This window comes from Martes martes (genome assembly GCF_963455335.1).
Source record: "Martes martes genome assembly, chromosome: 8".
Lineage (NCBI taxonomy): Eukaryota > Metazoa > Chordata > Mammalia > Carnivora > Mustelidae > Martes > Martes martes.
This window is the reverse complement of record NC_137895.1, coordinates 24,427,819-24,444,724: the sequence shown is the minus strand read 5'-3', so window position 1 is coordinate 24,444,724 and position 16,906 is coordinate 24,427,819. Positions and strand designations below refer to the sequence as shown.

Here is a 16,906-nt window from a genome sequence, read left to right as displayed (position 1 = left end):
TTTAATTTGTGGAGTTACACTATGGATTGAATTTTGTTTTTATTAAATCACTTAAAATCATTTACTGTCATTGTTCTTCTGATGTTCAAAGTTATACATTTTGCCAGTGGGAGGTCTCAAACTGGATTCTGTGTTTTTAATATCTCTCCATTATTCTTTGAGCAAGTTTTTGTTCATTGCACAACTAAATGTTATAGACTTACAATATGTGTGTGTGTGTATGTGTGTGTGTATATATATACACACACAGGCATATTGGAAGTTCTTTCTTATATTGCCAATTCAAAGTCCCAACACTTTGAAAATCCAAAGTTCTACATTTCACTTTTGCATTTGGCCTCTCTCATGTTGAGAACTCTGGTTCCCAACAATATCGATGTAATAACTCATTTGCTTTATCCTGCCATATTAACAAAGGACTTTCAGAATTATTAAACCAATACCACCATTAACAATTAACCTACTAAATAAGTTTAGTATTCCTTTGCAGTTCATTATGTTGTTAGAATATACCACACATTAGATAGCGGTGTTCAGGTTTACTTGAATTAATTTTATTTTTTGTATGGTTATATTTCCAGTTGATACATATTTAGGACAATTTGTTTTATTTGCATTCTGTTTGTATATAAAATTTCCTTTTTAAAATTCTCTTATCCTTTTGAGTTTTCATCCTTTTACATTTTATTTTCAACATTTACACTGTTTCAAAACTGTTTCTCAAAAGACTTACTGGATGTAGAGGGAAGCAAATAAAAATGAAAATATCTCTATGTCCTCATGTATAGTTTTTTACTGGTGCTACTTAGAATAATAATCTTGAATATTTTTTGATTTTGAAATACTTGGATTAGAAATGTATTTCCAAATGTGAATGGCATTTATGTAGGTTTTCTCTAAGAAAACTAGCCTATAATTCTCACTTAGTAGCTATATTATCCTCTGTAATGAAGTGGAGTCTGTTTAGAGTTACTAACTAGTTCATTCTCTAATTGTCATCCATAGATCTCTGAAGACCAAGTGATCCTCTGAGTTTTTATCAGAGACGATTTAACAGTACTGATAGTAGACTTGAGCTCAGATTGAAATGGAATTAGTTATTATTCCTTTGCTGTATCTCTGGGTCTCCTTGATGTTTTTGTCCGCCTATTGAACTATCACCCTAGCACAGATTTTCAATTTTTCCCTCCTTTTTTCGCTCATGCATGCTGCTGCCAGATCATTGTTGCATAAATACTATTTTTGTTATTCTTTTTTTATTTTATTTTTTATTTTTGAGGTGGGGGGGAAGGGCAGAGGGGAAGGGAGAGAGAGAATCCTAAGCAGGCTGCACCCATAATGTGGAACCTGATACAGGGCTCGATATCACAACCGTAAGATCTTGACCTGAGTTGAAATCAAGAGTCAGACACTCAAGAGATTGAGCCACTGAGGTGCCCCTTTTGTCATTCTTATTCAGGAACTTGACAATGGTTGCCTGTTGATGACAGTGGTATTAAATATGACTATCTGTATTGGGCATTCAGAGTTTTCTTGTTGTCTCATCCTTTTCTCCAAGGATTATAATCATGAGAGCTATCAGTTAAATACCCCAGGTACAGATAGAATGATGCATTATTTTCTGCTTTGTGTTGCTGTCTCCATGCAGCTAAATTCCCTATCCTTCACCATTAAAGAAACCTTATATTCTTTAAGCTACCTGCTGGCATCTTTTCATTAATCAATCATCATCCCATGGCATTAGCACAAATAATTAAACCTCAATAAATGGGGTTTATTGTAAGGTTACTACAGGTACCGTTGCATACCTCCCAGGACAGAAACAAAATATTGCCAAGTCTTTTGAGGACCAGACCTAGAAAATCAAGAATCAGTGAAACATTCTCCATCTTCCTCGGCCAGCATACTTTTATTCTCTTCTTTATCATTCTCTTTTTCCTGGACCACCATAATGGTCCTTCCCAACTATATGCCAGAATCTCTCACTGCCCATAGTCAACTGGCAATAATTTGTGTGTTAATTGAAAATCTTGGAAGAGGAGAATGGTCTTCATGGCGTGCTCTGAGCTCTTGCAGGGATCGTGGATGAAGCAGTTTTAAAAAGTTTGTAAAAGGGAAAGTGAACAGAAGTAGGTTGGATCCTATTTATAACTTTTAAGATGATTTTATTTAAGAGGATATAGAAAATCAAATATTTTTATAATTTAATTTTTAAAAATTTTATTTAAATTCAATTAGCCAACATTTAGGACATCCTTAGTTTCAGATAGAATTCAATAATTCATTAGTTGCGTATAACACTAATTCATATAACAATAATTCATTAGTTGCGTATAACACTAATTCATTAGTTGCGTATAACACCCAGTGTTCATCATGTCACATGCCCTCTTTAATGCCTATCACCCAATTACCCCATCTCCCCACTCACCTCTACTCCAGCAACCCTGTTTGTTTCCTATGGTTAAGAGTCTCTCATGGCTTTTTTCCCTATCTGATTACTTTCCATTCAGTTTTCCTTCCCTTCCCCTATGATCCTCTGTGCTCTTTCTTATATTCCATTTATGAGTGAAACCGTATGATAATTGTCTTTTTCTGATTGACTTACTTCACTCAGCATAATACCCTCCAAATTCCATCCACATTGATGTAAATGGTAAGCATTCATCCTTTCTGATGGCTGAGTAATATTCCTGTATGTATGTATGTATGTGTGTGTATGTATATGTGTGTGTAAATATATATGTGTGTGTGTGTGTGTGTGTGTGTGTGTGTGTGTATACCCCACATCTTTATCCATTCATCTATTGATGAACATCTCTGCTTTTTCCACAGTTTGGCTATTGTTGCTATAAACATTGGGGTGCAGTTGCCCCTATAGATCACTACGGCTGTATCTTTAGGGTAAATTACCCAGGAGTGCAAATGCTGGGTAACATGGTAGCCCTATTTTTAACTTCTTGAGGAATCTCCATACTGTTTTCCAGAGTGGCATTCCAACTTACATTCCCATCAACAGTATAAGAGGGTTCCCCTTGCTCTGCATTGTTGCCAACATCTGTCATTTCCTGACTTGTTAATTTCAGCCATTCTGACTGGTGTGAGGTGGTATTTCACTGTGGTTTTGATTTGTGTTTCCCTGATGCCGAGTGATGTTGAGCAGTTTTTCATGTGTCTGTTGGCCATCTGGATGTCTTCTTTGCAGGAATGTCTGTTCATGTCTTCTGCCCATTTCTTGATTGGCTTATTCTTTGGGTGTTGAGTTTGATAAGTTCTTTATAGATTTTGGATACTAGCCCTTTATCTGATATGTCATTTGCAAATATCTTCTCCCATTCTGTCAGTTGTCTTTTGGTTTTTGTTGACTGTTTTCTTTGCTTTGCAAAAGCTTTTGATCTTGATGAAGTCCCAGTAGTTCATTTTTGGCCTTGCTTCCCTTGCCGTGGGTGATGTTTCTAGGAAGAAGTTGCTGTGGCTGAGGTTGAAGAGGTTGCTACCCGTGTTCTCCTCAAGGATTTTGATGGATTCCTGTCTCATACTGAGGTCTTTCATCCATTTTGAGTCTATTTTTGTGTGTGGTGTAAGGAAATAGTCCAGTTTCATTCTTCTGCGTGGGTGTGTCCAATTTTCCCAACACCATTTGTTGAAGAGGTGGTCTTTTTTCCATTGGATATTCTTTCCTGCTTTGTCGAAGATTAGTTGACCAAAGAGTTGAGGGTCCAAATCTGGATTCTATTCAGTTCCATTGATCTATGTGTCTGTTTTTGTGCTAGTACCATACTGTCTTGATGATGACAGCTTTGTAATAGAGCTTGAAGTCTGGAATTGTGATGCTGTCAGCTTTGGTTTTCTTTTTTCAACATTGCTCTGGCTATGTGGGGTCTTTTCTGGTTCCATACAAATTTTAGGATTATTTGTTCCATTTCTGTGAAAAATGTTGATGGTATTTTGATAGGGATTGCCTGGAATGTATAGATTGCTCTAGGTAACATAGACATTTTCACAACATTTATTCTTCCAATCCATGAGCTTGGAATATTTTTCCATTTCTTTGTGTCTTTCTCAATTTCTTTCATAAATGTTCTGTAGTTTTCTGAGTACAGATTCTTTGCCTCTTTGGTTAGGTTCATTCCTAGGTATCTTATGTTTTGGTGCAATGGTAAATGGATTGATTCCTTAATTTCTCTTTCTTTTGTCTCATTGTTAGTGTATCGAAATGCAACTGATTTCTGTGCATTTATTTTATATCCTGCCACTTTGCTGAATTCTTGTACAAGGTCTAGGAATTTTGGGGTGGAGTTTTTTAGGTTTTCCACATAAAGTATCATGTCATCTCTGAAGAGTGAGAGTTTTACTTCTTTGCTGATTCAGATGCCTTTTATTTCTTTTTGTTGTCTGATTGGTGAGGCTAGACTTTCTAGTACTATGTCAAACAACAGTGGTGAGAATGAGCATCCCTGTCATGTTCTTGACTTTAGGGGAAAAGCTCTCAGTTTTTCACCATTGAGAATTATATTCGCCGTGGGCCTTTTGTATATGAGTTTTTGTATATGGCTTTTATGATACTGAGATATGTTCCCTGTATTCCTCCCTGTGGAGAGTTTTAATCAAGAAAGTATGCTGTATTTTGGCAAGTACTTTTTCACTGTTAATTGAGAGGATCATATAATTCTTGTCCTTTCTTTTATTAATGTGATGTATCATGTTGATTGATTTGCAGATGTTGAAACACCCTTGCAGCCTGGGAATAAATCCTACTTGGTAGTGGTGAATAATGTTTTAAATGGACTGTTAGATCCTATTAGCTAGTATCTTGGTGAGAATTTTGGCATCTATATTCATTAAGGATATTGTTCTATAATTCTCTTTTTGGTGGGGTCTTTGTCTGGTTTTAGGATCAAGGTAATGCTGGCCTCATAGAATGAGTTTGGAAGTGTTCCTTCCATTTCTTTCTTTCTTTTTTTTTTTTTTTTTTTTAAGATTTTATATATTTATTTGACAGACAGAGATCACAAGCAGGTACAGAGGCAGGCAGAGCGAGAGAGGGGAAAGCAGGCTCCCTGCTGAGCAGAGAGCCCAATGTAGGGCTCGATCCCAGGACCCTAAGATCATGACCTGAGCCGAAGGCAGAGGCTTAACCCACTGAGCTACCCAGGCACCTCCCATTTCTATTTTTTGAAACAGCTTCAGAAGCATAGGTATTAGTTCTTTTTTAAAGTTTGATAGAATTCCCCTGGGAAGCCATGTGGCCCTGGACTCTTGTTTGATGGGAGATTTTTGATTACTGCTTCAATTTTCTTGTTGGTTATGGGTTTGTTGAGGTTTTCTATTTCTTCCTGTTTCAGTTTTGGTAGCTTATACATTTCTAGGAATACATCCATTTCTCCCAGATTGCCTAATTTGTTGGCATATCATTGCTCATAGTATGGTCTTAAAATTGTTTGTGTTTTCTTGGTGTTGGTTGTGATCTCTCCTCTTTCATTTATGATTTTATTTGTTTGGGTCCTTTCTCCTTTCTTTTTGATAAGTCTGGCCAGGAATTTATCAATCTTATTAATTCTTTCTAAGAACCAGCTCCTAGTTTTGTTGGTCTGTTCTACTGTTCTTTTGGTTTTTATTTCATTCATTTCTTTTTTCCCCCCAAGATTTTATTTCTTTATTTGAGAGAGAGAGAGAGGGCACAAGCAGGGGGAGTGGCAGGCAGAGGGAGAAGCAGGCTCACTGCTGAGCAAGGAGCCTGATGTGGGACTCAATCCCAGGACCCTGAGATAATGACCTGAGCTGAAGGCAGACACTTCACTGACTGAGCCACCCAGGCATTCCTATTTCATTCATTTCTGTTCTAATCTTTATTATTTCTCTTCTCCTCCATGGTTTAGGCTCTATGTGTTGTTCTTTTTCTAGTACCTTTAAGTGTAAGGTTCATTTGTATATTTGAGACTTTTCCAGTTTCTTGAGAAAGACTTGTATTGCTGTGTAGTTCCCTCTTAGGATCTCCTTTGCTGTATCCCAAAAGTTCTGAACAGTTGTGTTTTCCTTTTTATTTGTTTTCATGAATTTTTAAAATTCTTTAATTTCCTGATTGACCCATTCATTCTTTAGTGGGATGCTCTTTAATCTCCAAGGATTTGAGTTCCTTCTAAATTTCCTCGTGTGATTCAGTTCAGGTTTCAAAACACTGTGGTCTGAAAATATGCAGGGAATAATTCCAGTCTTTTGATACTGGTTGACACCTGATGTATTCTTTTTTTAAAAAAATATTTTATTTATTTATTCGACAATAAGAGGGGGAGAGAGAGAGAGTGAGCACACAGCAGGGGGAGCAGCAGACAGAGAAAGAGGGAGAAGCATACTTCCCCACCAAGCATGGAGCCCAATACGGGGCTTGATCCCAGGGCCCTGGGAAATGACCTGAGCTGAAGGCAGACACTTAATGACTGAACCACCTATGCGCCCCATTTTGGAGAATGTTCCATGTGGACTTGAGAAGAATGTGTAATTCTTTTGCTTTAGGATGGAATGCTTAGTATATATCTGTGAAATCCATCTGATCCAGTGTGTCATTCAAAGCCCTTGTTTCCTTCTTGAGATTCTCTTAGATGATCTTTCCATTGCTGTGAGTGGAGTGTTGAAGTCTGCTACTATTATTATATTATTATCAATGTATTTCTTTAATTTTGTTATTAATTGGTTGATAAAATTTGCTGCTCCCAAGGTAGGAGCATAAATATTTATAATTGTTAGATATTCTTGTTGGATATGCCCTTTAAGTATGATACAGTGTCCCTCCTCATCCTTTACTATAGTCTTTGACTTAAAATCTAATTTGTCTGATATAAGAATTGCTACCCCAGCTTTCTTTTGACATCCATTAGCATGATAAATTGTTCTCCACCCTCTCACTTTCAATCTGGAGGTGTCTTTTGGTCTAAAATGGGTCTCTTGTAGACAGCATATGGATGAGACTTGCTTTTTTATCCATTCTGATACCCTGTGTCTTTTGATTGGAGCTGTCTTTTGATTGGAGCATTTAGCACACTTATATTCAGAGTTACTATTGAGAGATATGAATATAGTGCCATTGTATTACCTTTAAAGTCACTGTTTCTGTATATTGCCTCTGTTCCTTTCTGGTATATGTTGCTTTTGGGCTCTCTCTTCCCTTACTGGATCCCCTTTAATATTTCTTGCAGGGCTTGTTTAATGATCACCAATTCTTTTAGTTTCTGTTTGTCCTGGAAGATCTTTGTCTCTTCTCCTATTCTGAATGATAGCCTTGCTGGATAAAGTATTCTTGGCTGTATGTTTTTCTCATTTAGTACCCTGAGTATATCATGCTAGCCCTTTCTGGCCTGCCAGGTCTCTGCAGCAATCCTTCCTGGGGAAGGAGAAGAGAAATCTCACCAAGTCTCTGCTGTTCCCTGGGCCCCTGCTCTGGGAGCAATTGCCCAAATCTGTGTGCACTCTTGCCACTCCTCCCAGGGAGGAGGAGGGCCACTCCTCTTGCTGGGCCCCTGCTTGGAGAGGCGGTCCCTGATCTTGCCATGGTTCACGGTTTATGGCAACATCTAGCTGAAAGCCCACTCCAGGGCTTGCTAATTGTAACCAGCTTTCCTGCTCCAGTGCCTGGGAACTCTGCCACACTCTGGTATCCCCGTTTGCTCTGTGACCCTGGGGATCCTGAGACAACACTGTCCTAGTTAGGATTGTGCTCCACTTCACCACCTGAGCACCTTTCAGGAAGGGACGCTCCTCACAGGAGCAGACTTCTAGAAGTTCCGATTCTGCTATATCACTTTCCAACAGCTAGCTTATGGAGGTTCCCTCCCACCATGGTTTATTTTCTGATATATCCCCTCAGATTCACTTTTCCGCACCTCCTACTTTGCAAAAAGTAGTCACTTCTCTATTTGTAGAATTGTAGCAATTCTTTCCTTAGCTCTCAGGTTGAATTCACAGGTGTTCAGAATGATTTGATAGATATCTAGCTGAATTCAAGGTCAAGGGACCAGATGAATTGGGGGTCCCCTACTCTTCTGCCATCTTCCCTCTCCATCTATAATTTAAATATTTCTCATGTCCTCAGGCATACTGTGGCACATAGAGGATAATTTGTCATTATAGTAGATTTGTCATTATAGTAGATTTATTTGAATTTTTATCTATTGATGAAAAAAGGTGACACATGAGAGGAAGCAATAATTTTACAAATAGATAGTTACCCTTTAATATTCAGAAAATATTTCCTTTCTTGGACACAAATCTAATTGTAATGGCAATCTCATCTTCCTTCTTCAGTTTTGCAGACTCCAACTGTTAGCAAACATGTATCTACCAAAGGTCCAGAAAAGCTAAAACAACCTAGAAGCATTGACTGTTTTACAGGTAATTAAAATTGGGATAAACAGTTTTTCTAAAAACTTTTAAAGATAGTTTTAATGTTTCCCTTTGGATAAAATGTTTGTTTTCTGTTTCAGAATTGAGTGTAATGAATAAAATAAGGAAGAATAAGCTGTCCAAAGCAATTTACTTGATGCAGAAAGCTCTTCTAATATTTGAGAAAGATGCAACCTCTACATCTTCACACAACCTTTTGATGGTAACAACCTTTTGATGCCATTCCTTTTTTTGGTCCTGACATATAACCTTTGTTAAATGAATGATTTAGTTCACTTTGTTAAAAGTAATGTGTTGCCCTTAACATTAGATTATGAACTTTCAGGTTCCCTATATCTAGTCCTCTCTTTGAGTTGAACAGTTTTGAACAGGGAAACTAATCTATATTACCCATCCCAAACTCTACTGAAATGAGAGATCCTCTCTCTGTATTCTCTCTCTGTAGGGGCAACTTACATAGGAAGCCAAATAAAATCAGAAGGATTAAAAACGAGGGAAACTATAGAACTTAAGTGACACTATGCTAGCATAATGCATTCCTTACTATGGAATTAAAATACTTCAAGTCCATTGGCTCAGATGCCTTCTCTCAGATGGATGCTGCTAATTTATATTTTACTCTGGCCTGGAAATTGTTCTGTCTTCTTACAGATTCATTGTATGTTGATTTTAGAATTTAAATTCTTAAGGGTACTCACATTTCAAGGTAGAGGATTTTTAAAAAATTTTGTCCCTGTGTATTACCCATAAAAATTTGATGGTATTGGCTGAGTAAATGGCACATGGTGAAGTAGAGGATGATGCTACAAGTAGTTTAGCTGATAAGAAAAAAGTAGGTCAAAGCTAGGGAAAGGATACAGAGTTTAAGAGAAAAAGTTCCAAATATTTATATAATGAGTATGAGAAGCCAGAAAAAAAGAGAGAAATTGAAGATATAAGAGGGGTTAATAATAGAGCACAGTCCTTTTAGAAGAGGGAAGGAGATGAGATTGAAAACACAGATAAAGTGATTCATCTTCAGTGGAGGGTAGGCTACAGAGCAGACTCCTCATCCTCTGATTCAAAAGAGAAGGAGGAACAGATCAATGTAGATTTGAGAAAGTCTATTGGTGTGGAGGCAGAGAGTTCAGTTTATGCCTTCTAATGTCAATCATCTGATAAAGTAGGAGGCAAGCATATCTGCCAACAATGGAGAGTAAGAGTGGACAGTTGGACCTGGAAGAGAGAAGACGATTAGAGAGTGGAGTGGAATGGATGAGGAATGGATGAGGGATTTGACAATGAAGTTGAAGGACTGGCCAGAACAAAGTTATAGCTGAAGTTGAGGACGATGAATTTATACTGGGCCCCATCTGCATGGTAGTATGGCATTACCCTGGTGTAGTGTTTTTAGTAGCTGTGACAGCAGAGATTTGTACAGGGTTATATTTTTACAAAGAATGTATGGGTTAAAAGTTCCTAATAAAAATGGGTGCAGATTGAGTAGGGAGGGAAGTGATACCTTCAGGGTATTTAAAGACTTGGTGAGCTGGAGGTGTCTAGAGACTAGACATCTCTTTGAAGTTAGGGATCAAAAAATCAGAGTCTGAGAGAGCTGGAAGGATATGGGTTTGAGGTCAGAAAGTAGGATATTGAAATTTAAGATTTCTGATATGTAGCACTTTGTAATCATCTGTCCATTATTTCATTCATCCAACAAATGTTTTTGAGTACTTATGATCCATCCAGCAAATATTTATTGTACATTGTGTACCTGGTATTATGCTGAGTACAGGGAATAAAAACAAACAAACAAAAATTCTTTATTTATTCAACAAATATTGATGGATTACCTTCTATTTTGGTCCCTGCCTTCAAGATAAATCTAGTTTGTGGAAACATAGACAAGTAAGAAGGTAATTATGGGTTACTGTCATAGATACTTTAACTGCAAGAATTCTAGGGGAATTTAGCAGAGGAGTACCTAACCAAATACTGGGTGAATATAAGGAAACTTCCAGAAAAGGAATCAGGTTGAATACTGATAGGCAGGAGTAGCCAGAGAAAGAGGAAGACAGGGGTGAAAAGGACTTTATAGGAAGAGAAAACAACATGTACAAAATTCCTAAAGCTAGAATGATCATAGAGTTCTTGTGGTCCTATAAGTTATTCAGTGTCATAGAGGCACAGATGAAATGGCAAGGGGAAGAGGGGTCTATTGGGAGAAGAGGGTAAGAAGTGAGACCAGAGAGGAAGTCTAAGGATTTTTAAAAAAAAAATATTTATTTATTTGACAAACAGAGATCACAAGTAGGCAGAGGCAGGCAGAGAGAAAGAGAGAGGAGGAAGCAGGCTCCTCGCCTAGCAGAGAGCCCGACTTGGGGCTTGATCCCAGGACCCTGAGACCGTGACCTGAGCCAAAGGCAGAGGCCTTAACCCACTGAGCCACCCAGATGCCCCAAGTCTAAGGATTTTGAGCAGACAGATGCTATTAATGTTCAGGGTTGGGAAGTCTGTCCTGGCAGTGTTAGGGAAGAGCCCTATTATAATTGCACTTCCAGCTTTTGAATGGAGGAGTTTAATGATGGTGTTGGATAGTCTCAGCTGACAAGGCCAAGTGGTGCCTGATCTTTGTTGGAAGACTTTGGGGTGTGTTCAGATCCATTTTCTCAACAGATGCTTCTGTGGCCACATGCTACTGTCTAGTGCTTGGCGGATACTAATACTTCAGTCCTATTTCTATGTCAAATAAAACTTATCTTTCTTTTTTAGAACTGCCTCAGGAGTAATATTGTGGCATCTTAGAGCCTGGAGAGAATAAAGCCTTTGGTCTGGTCCTTATACTGTCGTAATATGCTCATTCCTGTTTGGCCTCTATCTTCCTACCACTGACACTGGGGGACACCCTGGAGATATGAGAAGACTGAAGTTTTTTACATTTTTTCCCTTGTGTGTCTTTTTCTTTTATTTCTTAAATGAAACTATTTTAAGAAAAAATTTAAGTATAATGTCCTCTTAGGATAGACTCATGAGATGTATTTAGAGGCTCTGTTTTTTATTAGGAGTCCTCCACAAGGATTGTCACCAACTAGGAATATGTTGAATATTTATTTAGAAGTCCTGAAACCTTCTATAGCCACCTCTACTCCTCAGTGGTATTTTTTTATCCAAGTGTTAAGGCTTAATGATCAGTCCTTAGAGTGCTCTCGTAAACAATGATGTTATGGCTCAAATAATTGCCAAACTTTCTTTCTTTAAAGAAGACAAATAAATTTCTTTCCCCTGGCAATCATTTTCAAGTGGGGTATATTACAGAATGTTTTACATTATCATGATCTTGTGATAAAATTATCCCCAAATCAGTAACTGATGCATCACCTGATACCATAAAAAGGTTTAAAAAGCCTGAGTCTTTTCAGAGCTCTTAAATAATTCATACCCTGCTTTAGTTTCTCAAAAGTTTCTTGACCTTGTGGAGCTGTATAATCTCATCAGGTGTTTGTTTTATTCCTAATCAGTTAAAAGTGGACCAACTTGTTGCCAGGACTGAGGTACAAACCTTTGATAATAGCTTGTTAGCTTTCTAAATGAAATGACTGGCCTTTTTTTTTTTTTTAAATGGCGATTTTACCCTCCATTTTCCTGTCTTGGTATTGGACTTCTGGAAGTCCATGTTGGCTTTTTACACAATATACCACCGATTTACTTTAATGGATTGCACCTGGAACTAGTCTCAGATGTCCCTAATCTACTTTTGGTCAAATAGAGCACTGGTTCTGTGGCTTATGGTCATTACTTTTAGTTCACTTCAGAGTCTCCCAGACAGACATTCAGTCTCTGTGCAGATGGGATTTCTTATTGGGAAGAGGCAGGAATATTCGTCAGTCTAATGTAAGTGTTACAAGGGCAGGGATGTATATTGTTTTCTGTCCAGCACCTATCTCCTCTTCCAAATATCACCTTTTGAGAAATTCCTCTTTCCTTTTTAGATGTAGTCGGGTGGGACTTTTCAGGAGCTTTCTTCTCTATCCAGTCAGAAGATTAGTGTGATGTGAGCAAGACCAATCCCGACCTCCCTACTTGGAATCAGATCTTGAGTAGAGGGGTAAAAAGACAAAAGCTTGTGGATGTTCATTCTTTCCAATGCTTGTGTACTGATCAGACTATTATGACTATTCATAGGTAGGAGGGTCTATTCTGTAGACCCTCCTACCTCTTTGGACCTGCTGTGGTCCTGGCCCGTTTTTCCTATTGCTCCTGGTTCAAAGAACCCCAACCCCAGTGCATCTAGTTTTCTCCTATTTTATTTGCTGGAACCTAAACAAATTGGTATTTGAGGTGACTTTAGCAGTTCCAAAATCTAGTCATATTGCTTCACCTCTAAGCAGAGGAGCATTATGAATTAGCAGATTGTTTTTTGTAATAGACAGAACCTAATTTTATGGTTGTATTTTGGAACCAGAACTAATGAAGAAGCCCAGACCACTCAAAGTTCTAATAACTCCTGGCTTTACTATTTCCCAAATTTTTACCTTCATGTCTTCTAAATACCACTCTATTATCTAGGTTAGCAGTAATTAGATTACTAGGTTAAAATTATTTTTCCTATTTTATAGCATTTTAGTCAAATCAGTTCTATTTGCTTTTGGGGGAAGAATATATGTGAATCAATTTTTCCCCAGAGATTTTTTTTTTTAAATTAAAAAAAATTGGGGCGCCTGGATGGCTCAGTGGGTTAAAGCCTCTGCCTTCAGCTCGGGTCATGATTTCAGAGTCCTGGGATCGAGCCCCACATCGGGCTCTCTGCTCAGCAGGGAGCCTGCTTCCCCCTCTCTCTCTGCCTCTCTCTCTGCCTGCTTATGATCTCTCTCTGTCAAATAAATAAATAAAATCTTAAAAAAATAAAATAAAATAAAATTTTTAAAAAGATTTTATTTATTTATTTGAGAGAGTGAGATAGAGAGCGCGCATGAGCAGGGCGAGTGGGAGAAGGAGAAGCAGACTCCCTGCTGAGCAGGGAGCCCGATGTGGGGCTCGATCCCAGGACTTTGGGACTATGACCTGAGCCGAAGGCAGATGCCCAACCGACTGAGCCACGCAGGCACCCCTTTTTCCAGAGATTGTATCAGCTCTTTTTACTTGTTCTCTGCTGAAGTCTTCTTCATAAAGAGCAAACCCTTTCTGATTTTGACCTCCCATGAGGTCATGTTTAGACCTGTTAGACTTCAAAGTACTGACAAGATTTTAGCTAATTTCCACTTCAGGTTTTAAGGGTATTTCATAGGAGAGCATCCGGGTTGCCTTTCCATGCTTCATTTTAGTTTAGCTTTGTATTAATAAGACAAAATGCATAGTGGCTAGGAGGATAGGGATTTGGATTAGAGTTTTGGTTTTGCCACTGACTAGCTGTATGCGCAAGGTGTTTTACTTATGCCCTCTTAAGTTTTAATTTCTTCATATGTCAAATGGGAGTTCTTGGGAAGATTCAAGGAAATGATGCATATAAAATGCTTAGCATTTGGCACAGAATAGGCAGTCAATAAATGTTAGCCATTATTAGTATTATTACTATTAATAATTACTATTACTATTAATCTATAGTCCACTTCTGGAGCATTCTGTTTTATCATATCAGAATTATTTTTTGGTGTTTTAGATATATTTTTGTCTATCAAACTATACATTTCTTTTTGTGTTTTCTCTTAGATTGATCTTATGAATTGTATAATTTATTCTCAGCAGTCAAAAATGTTCCTTGTCAGGATTCTTGGATATGGCTTAACCTACTTTTCATCTCCTTCTGAAATGTACATAATATGCTGAGAATCCAGTATATACTTCAGGAGGTCTACTAGACAAGTAGTAAATATGGCACTTTATCATTCCAGTCTTACAATAGTTTTTTATGGATAGTTGTTAATCATTACCTTGAAGATCATCTTATATCTTTCCCTATGTGTCTTGCTGCACTGTGGGTGTTAAGGTGTTGTCAAATGTACTTAATGTCAATCTGTCCTTGTAAGCACTGAGTAACTTCTAAAAAGAGGCAGGTTTGTTTCTCTCTCTCTCTCTTTTTAATTATTATTATTTTTTAAAGATTTTATTTATTTGACAGAGATCACAAGTAGGCAGAGAGGCAGAGAGAGAGAGAGAGAGAGGGAAGCAGGCTCCCCGCTGAGCAGAGAGCCCGATGTGGGACTCGATCCCAGGACCCTGAGATCATGACCTGAGCCGAAGGCAGCGGCTTAACCCACTGAGCCACCCAGGCGCCCCAGGTTTGTTTCTCTAATGGAAGCTATAGATAGATTTACATTCAGACAATAGAAGTTTGACTTCAATACTACTGTTTACTGGCAATAAAACAATATGTTTTGGTGGACACATTAAGCAACATGTTGAACATATTAGAGGCAACAGTGATGTCCATAATGATAACACTTTCTCTCTCTTTAAAAGATTTTATTTATTTATTTATTTATTATTTGAGAGAAAGAGAGAGCATGTGCAAGTGGCAGAGGAGCAAGGGAGAGGGACAAGCAGACTCTGCGTTGAGCACAGAGCCTGATTTGGGGTTCAGTCCCACGACCCTGAGATCATGACCTGAGCTGAAATCGCGAGTTGGATGCTGAACCAACTGAGCCATCCAGACGCTCCCATACTTTTTCTTTTCACAGTTGAATAGAGCTGGTTTTGTGGATATTTTTCTTTCTTGAGTTTTTGAGACTACTTTTCTAGTGATATTTCCTCCTCCTATTTGAGGAACCTCTTTAAAAAGCTCTAATCACTTTCTTTTTAAAAAATTGATGTATAATTAACAGAAAACATTATATTAATTTCAGGTATACAATATAATGATTGAGATTTATATATATTGCTAAATGATCACCACAGTAAATCTTATTAACTTATGCATCTGTCATCAGTTACAATTTTTTTTTCTTGTGATGAGAACTTTTCAGATTTACTCTCTAGGAACTTTCAAATAAGCAGTACAGTATTATTAACTATAGTCCCTAGGCTGTACATTATATTACCATTACTTACTTATTTTATAACTGGAAATTTGTACATTTTGACCTCTTTCACCCATTTTGCCCCACCTCCCACCCCCAACCTCTAGCAACCACCAATCTGTTCTCTGTATCTATCTGTTTGATTTTTTTTTAGATTCCACATTTGCATGACATCATATAGTATTTGTCTTTCTCTGACTTATTTCACTTAAATTAATGCCCTCAGGACCCATCCATGTTGTCACAAATGGCAAGATTTCATTCTTTTCCTACGGCTGGATAATATTCATATGCGTGTATGTGCATATATATGTATATATATGAATCATACATTCATATATATAATATGTCTTGGCTATTGTAAGTGATGCCGCAGTGAACATGGGGGTGCAGATACTTTTTCTAACTAGTGTGCTGATCACTTTCTTGTAAATGGAATGCTTTTAGCAGCTCAGTGGTTTGGCTCAATAAGTTAGGATTTTAATTTCTAACTTAGGTTTTACCTTGAGTCCTATTATAGAATTTATCTGATTCATATAAATCAAGGACTCTGTTTTAGACTTTTGTTACCTTTCATTTAAAAATTTAGTACTTTTATTAATCTATTTCAAATTGGGCCATGAAATCTGAGTTAGGGAATTAAAACTAATCAAGACCCATTCAGAACATTTTATTTATTTATTTATTTATTTATTTTCCAATCAGAATATTTTAAACGTACTGCCTTAAAATGCATTATGGATCATCCTCATCTGTCATAATTTCATGTCTTTCATTCAAAACACATCTATTGAACCTAAAGAGATAAATAAAGTACTGTCCTTGCCACCAAGATGCTCATTGTTTAGAGTCTGGACAGTCACTACACAGATCATATTGTATGATACATGCTAAAATAAAGAGTAGAAAATGAAGAGAATAAGTACCGAAATGTGTGGGATTTCTCTTGGGAGGATTCAGAGATGATGTTTGAGTGGACCTTAAAGAACAGAAAAGGATGTAGAAATCTACAGGAAGAGGAAGTTGCATGGGAAAAGCTGAGGCATGACAAGCGTAGCTTCTCGGGGAATAAATGGCTTTCTTAAAAAAATGGCTTCAAAGGTTAGGTTGGCTAGGCGGTAGCTATGGGACAACAAAAGAGTAGACAGAGAGATAAGGCTAGAAAATATAATTGTGATCAGGATACAAAGGCTGTGGAGTTTGCACTATAAAAAGTAGAGGAAGAACCACTGAAGGGGTAGAAGACTGGAGGTTGAGGAGACCAGAGACTGAGAGAAAGAGTAGTAGGCTGATTACTCATCTCAGTCAGTGGTTCCTAGTCCCTACTGTACTTCAAAATTACCCTCAACAGTTGTTAATAATACAGATGCTCAAGCTCCACCCCTGGAGATTTTTACTAAATAATTTAGGTTCAGAGTGGGGATGGACTATTTTAATTTTTAAACAAGTTCCATAGATGATACTGAACAGCAGCCAGGGTTTGAGAAATATCTGTGTGATAGTCCATGGCAGAAAGC

General features: G+C 37.6%; 1 protein-coding gene across 1 annotated transcript in view; it reads left to right on the top strand.

Annotated features, from left to right (window-relative positions):
- Positions 1 to 16,906, top strand: part of CFAP54 (cilia and flagella associated protein 54) — a gene marked incomplete at its 3' end in the record, with an annotated part of 309,422 nt that overhangs the window by 66,526 nt on the left and 225,990 nt on the right. The window contains exons 17-18 of the mRNA XM_080810201.1: positions 8,299 to 8,385; positions 8,478 to 8,599. Coding sequence (XP_080666327.1) covers positions 8,299 to 8,385; positions 8,478 to 8,599 — 209 coding nt within the window. The remainder of the gene's footprint in view (positions 1 to 8,298; positions 8,386 to 8,477; positions 8,600 to 16,906) is intronic.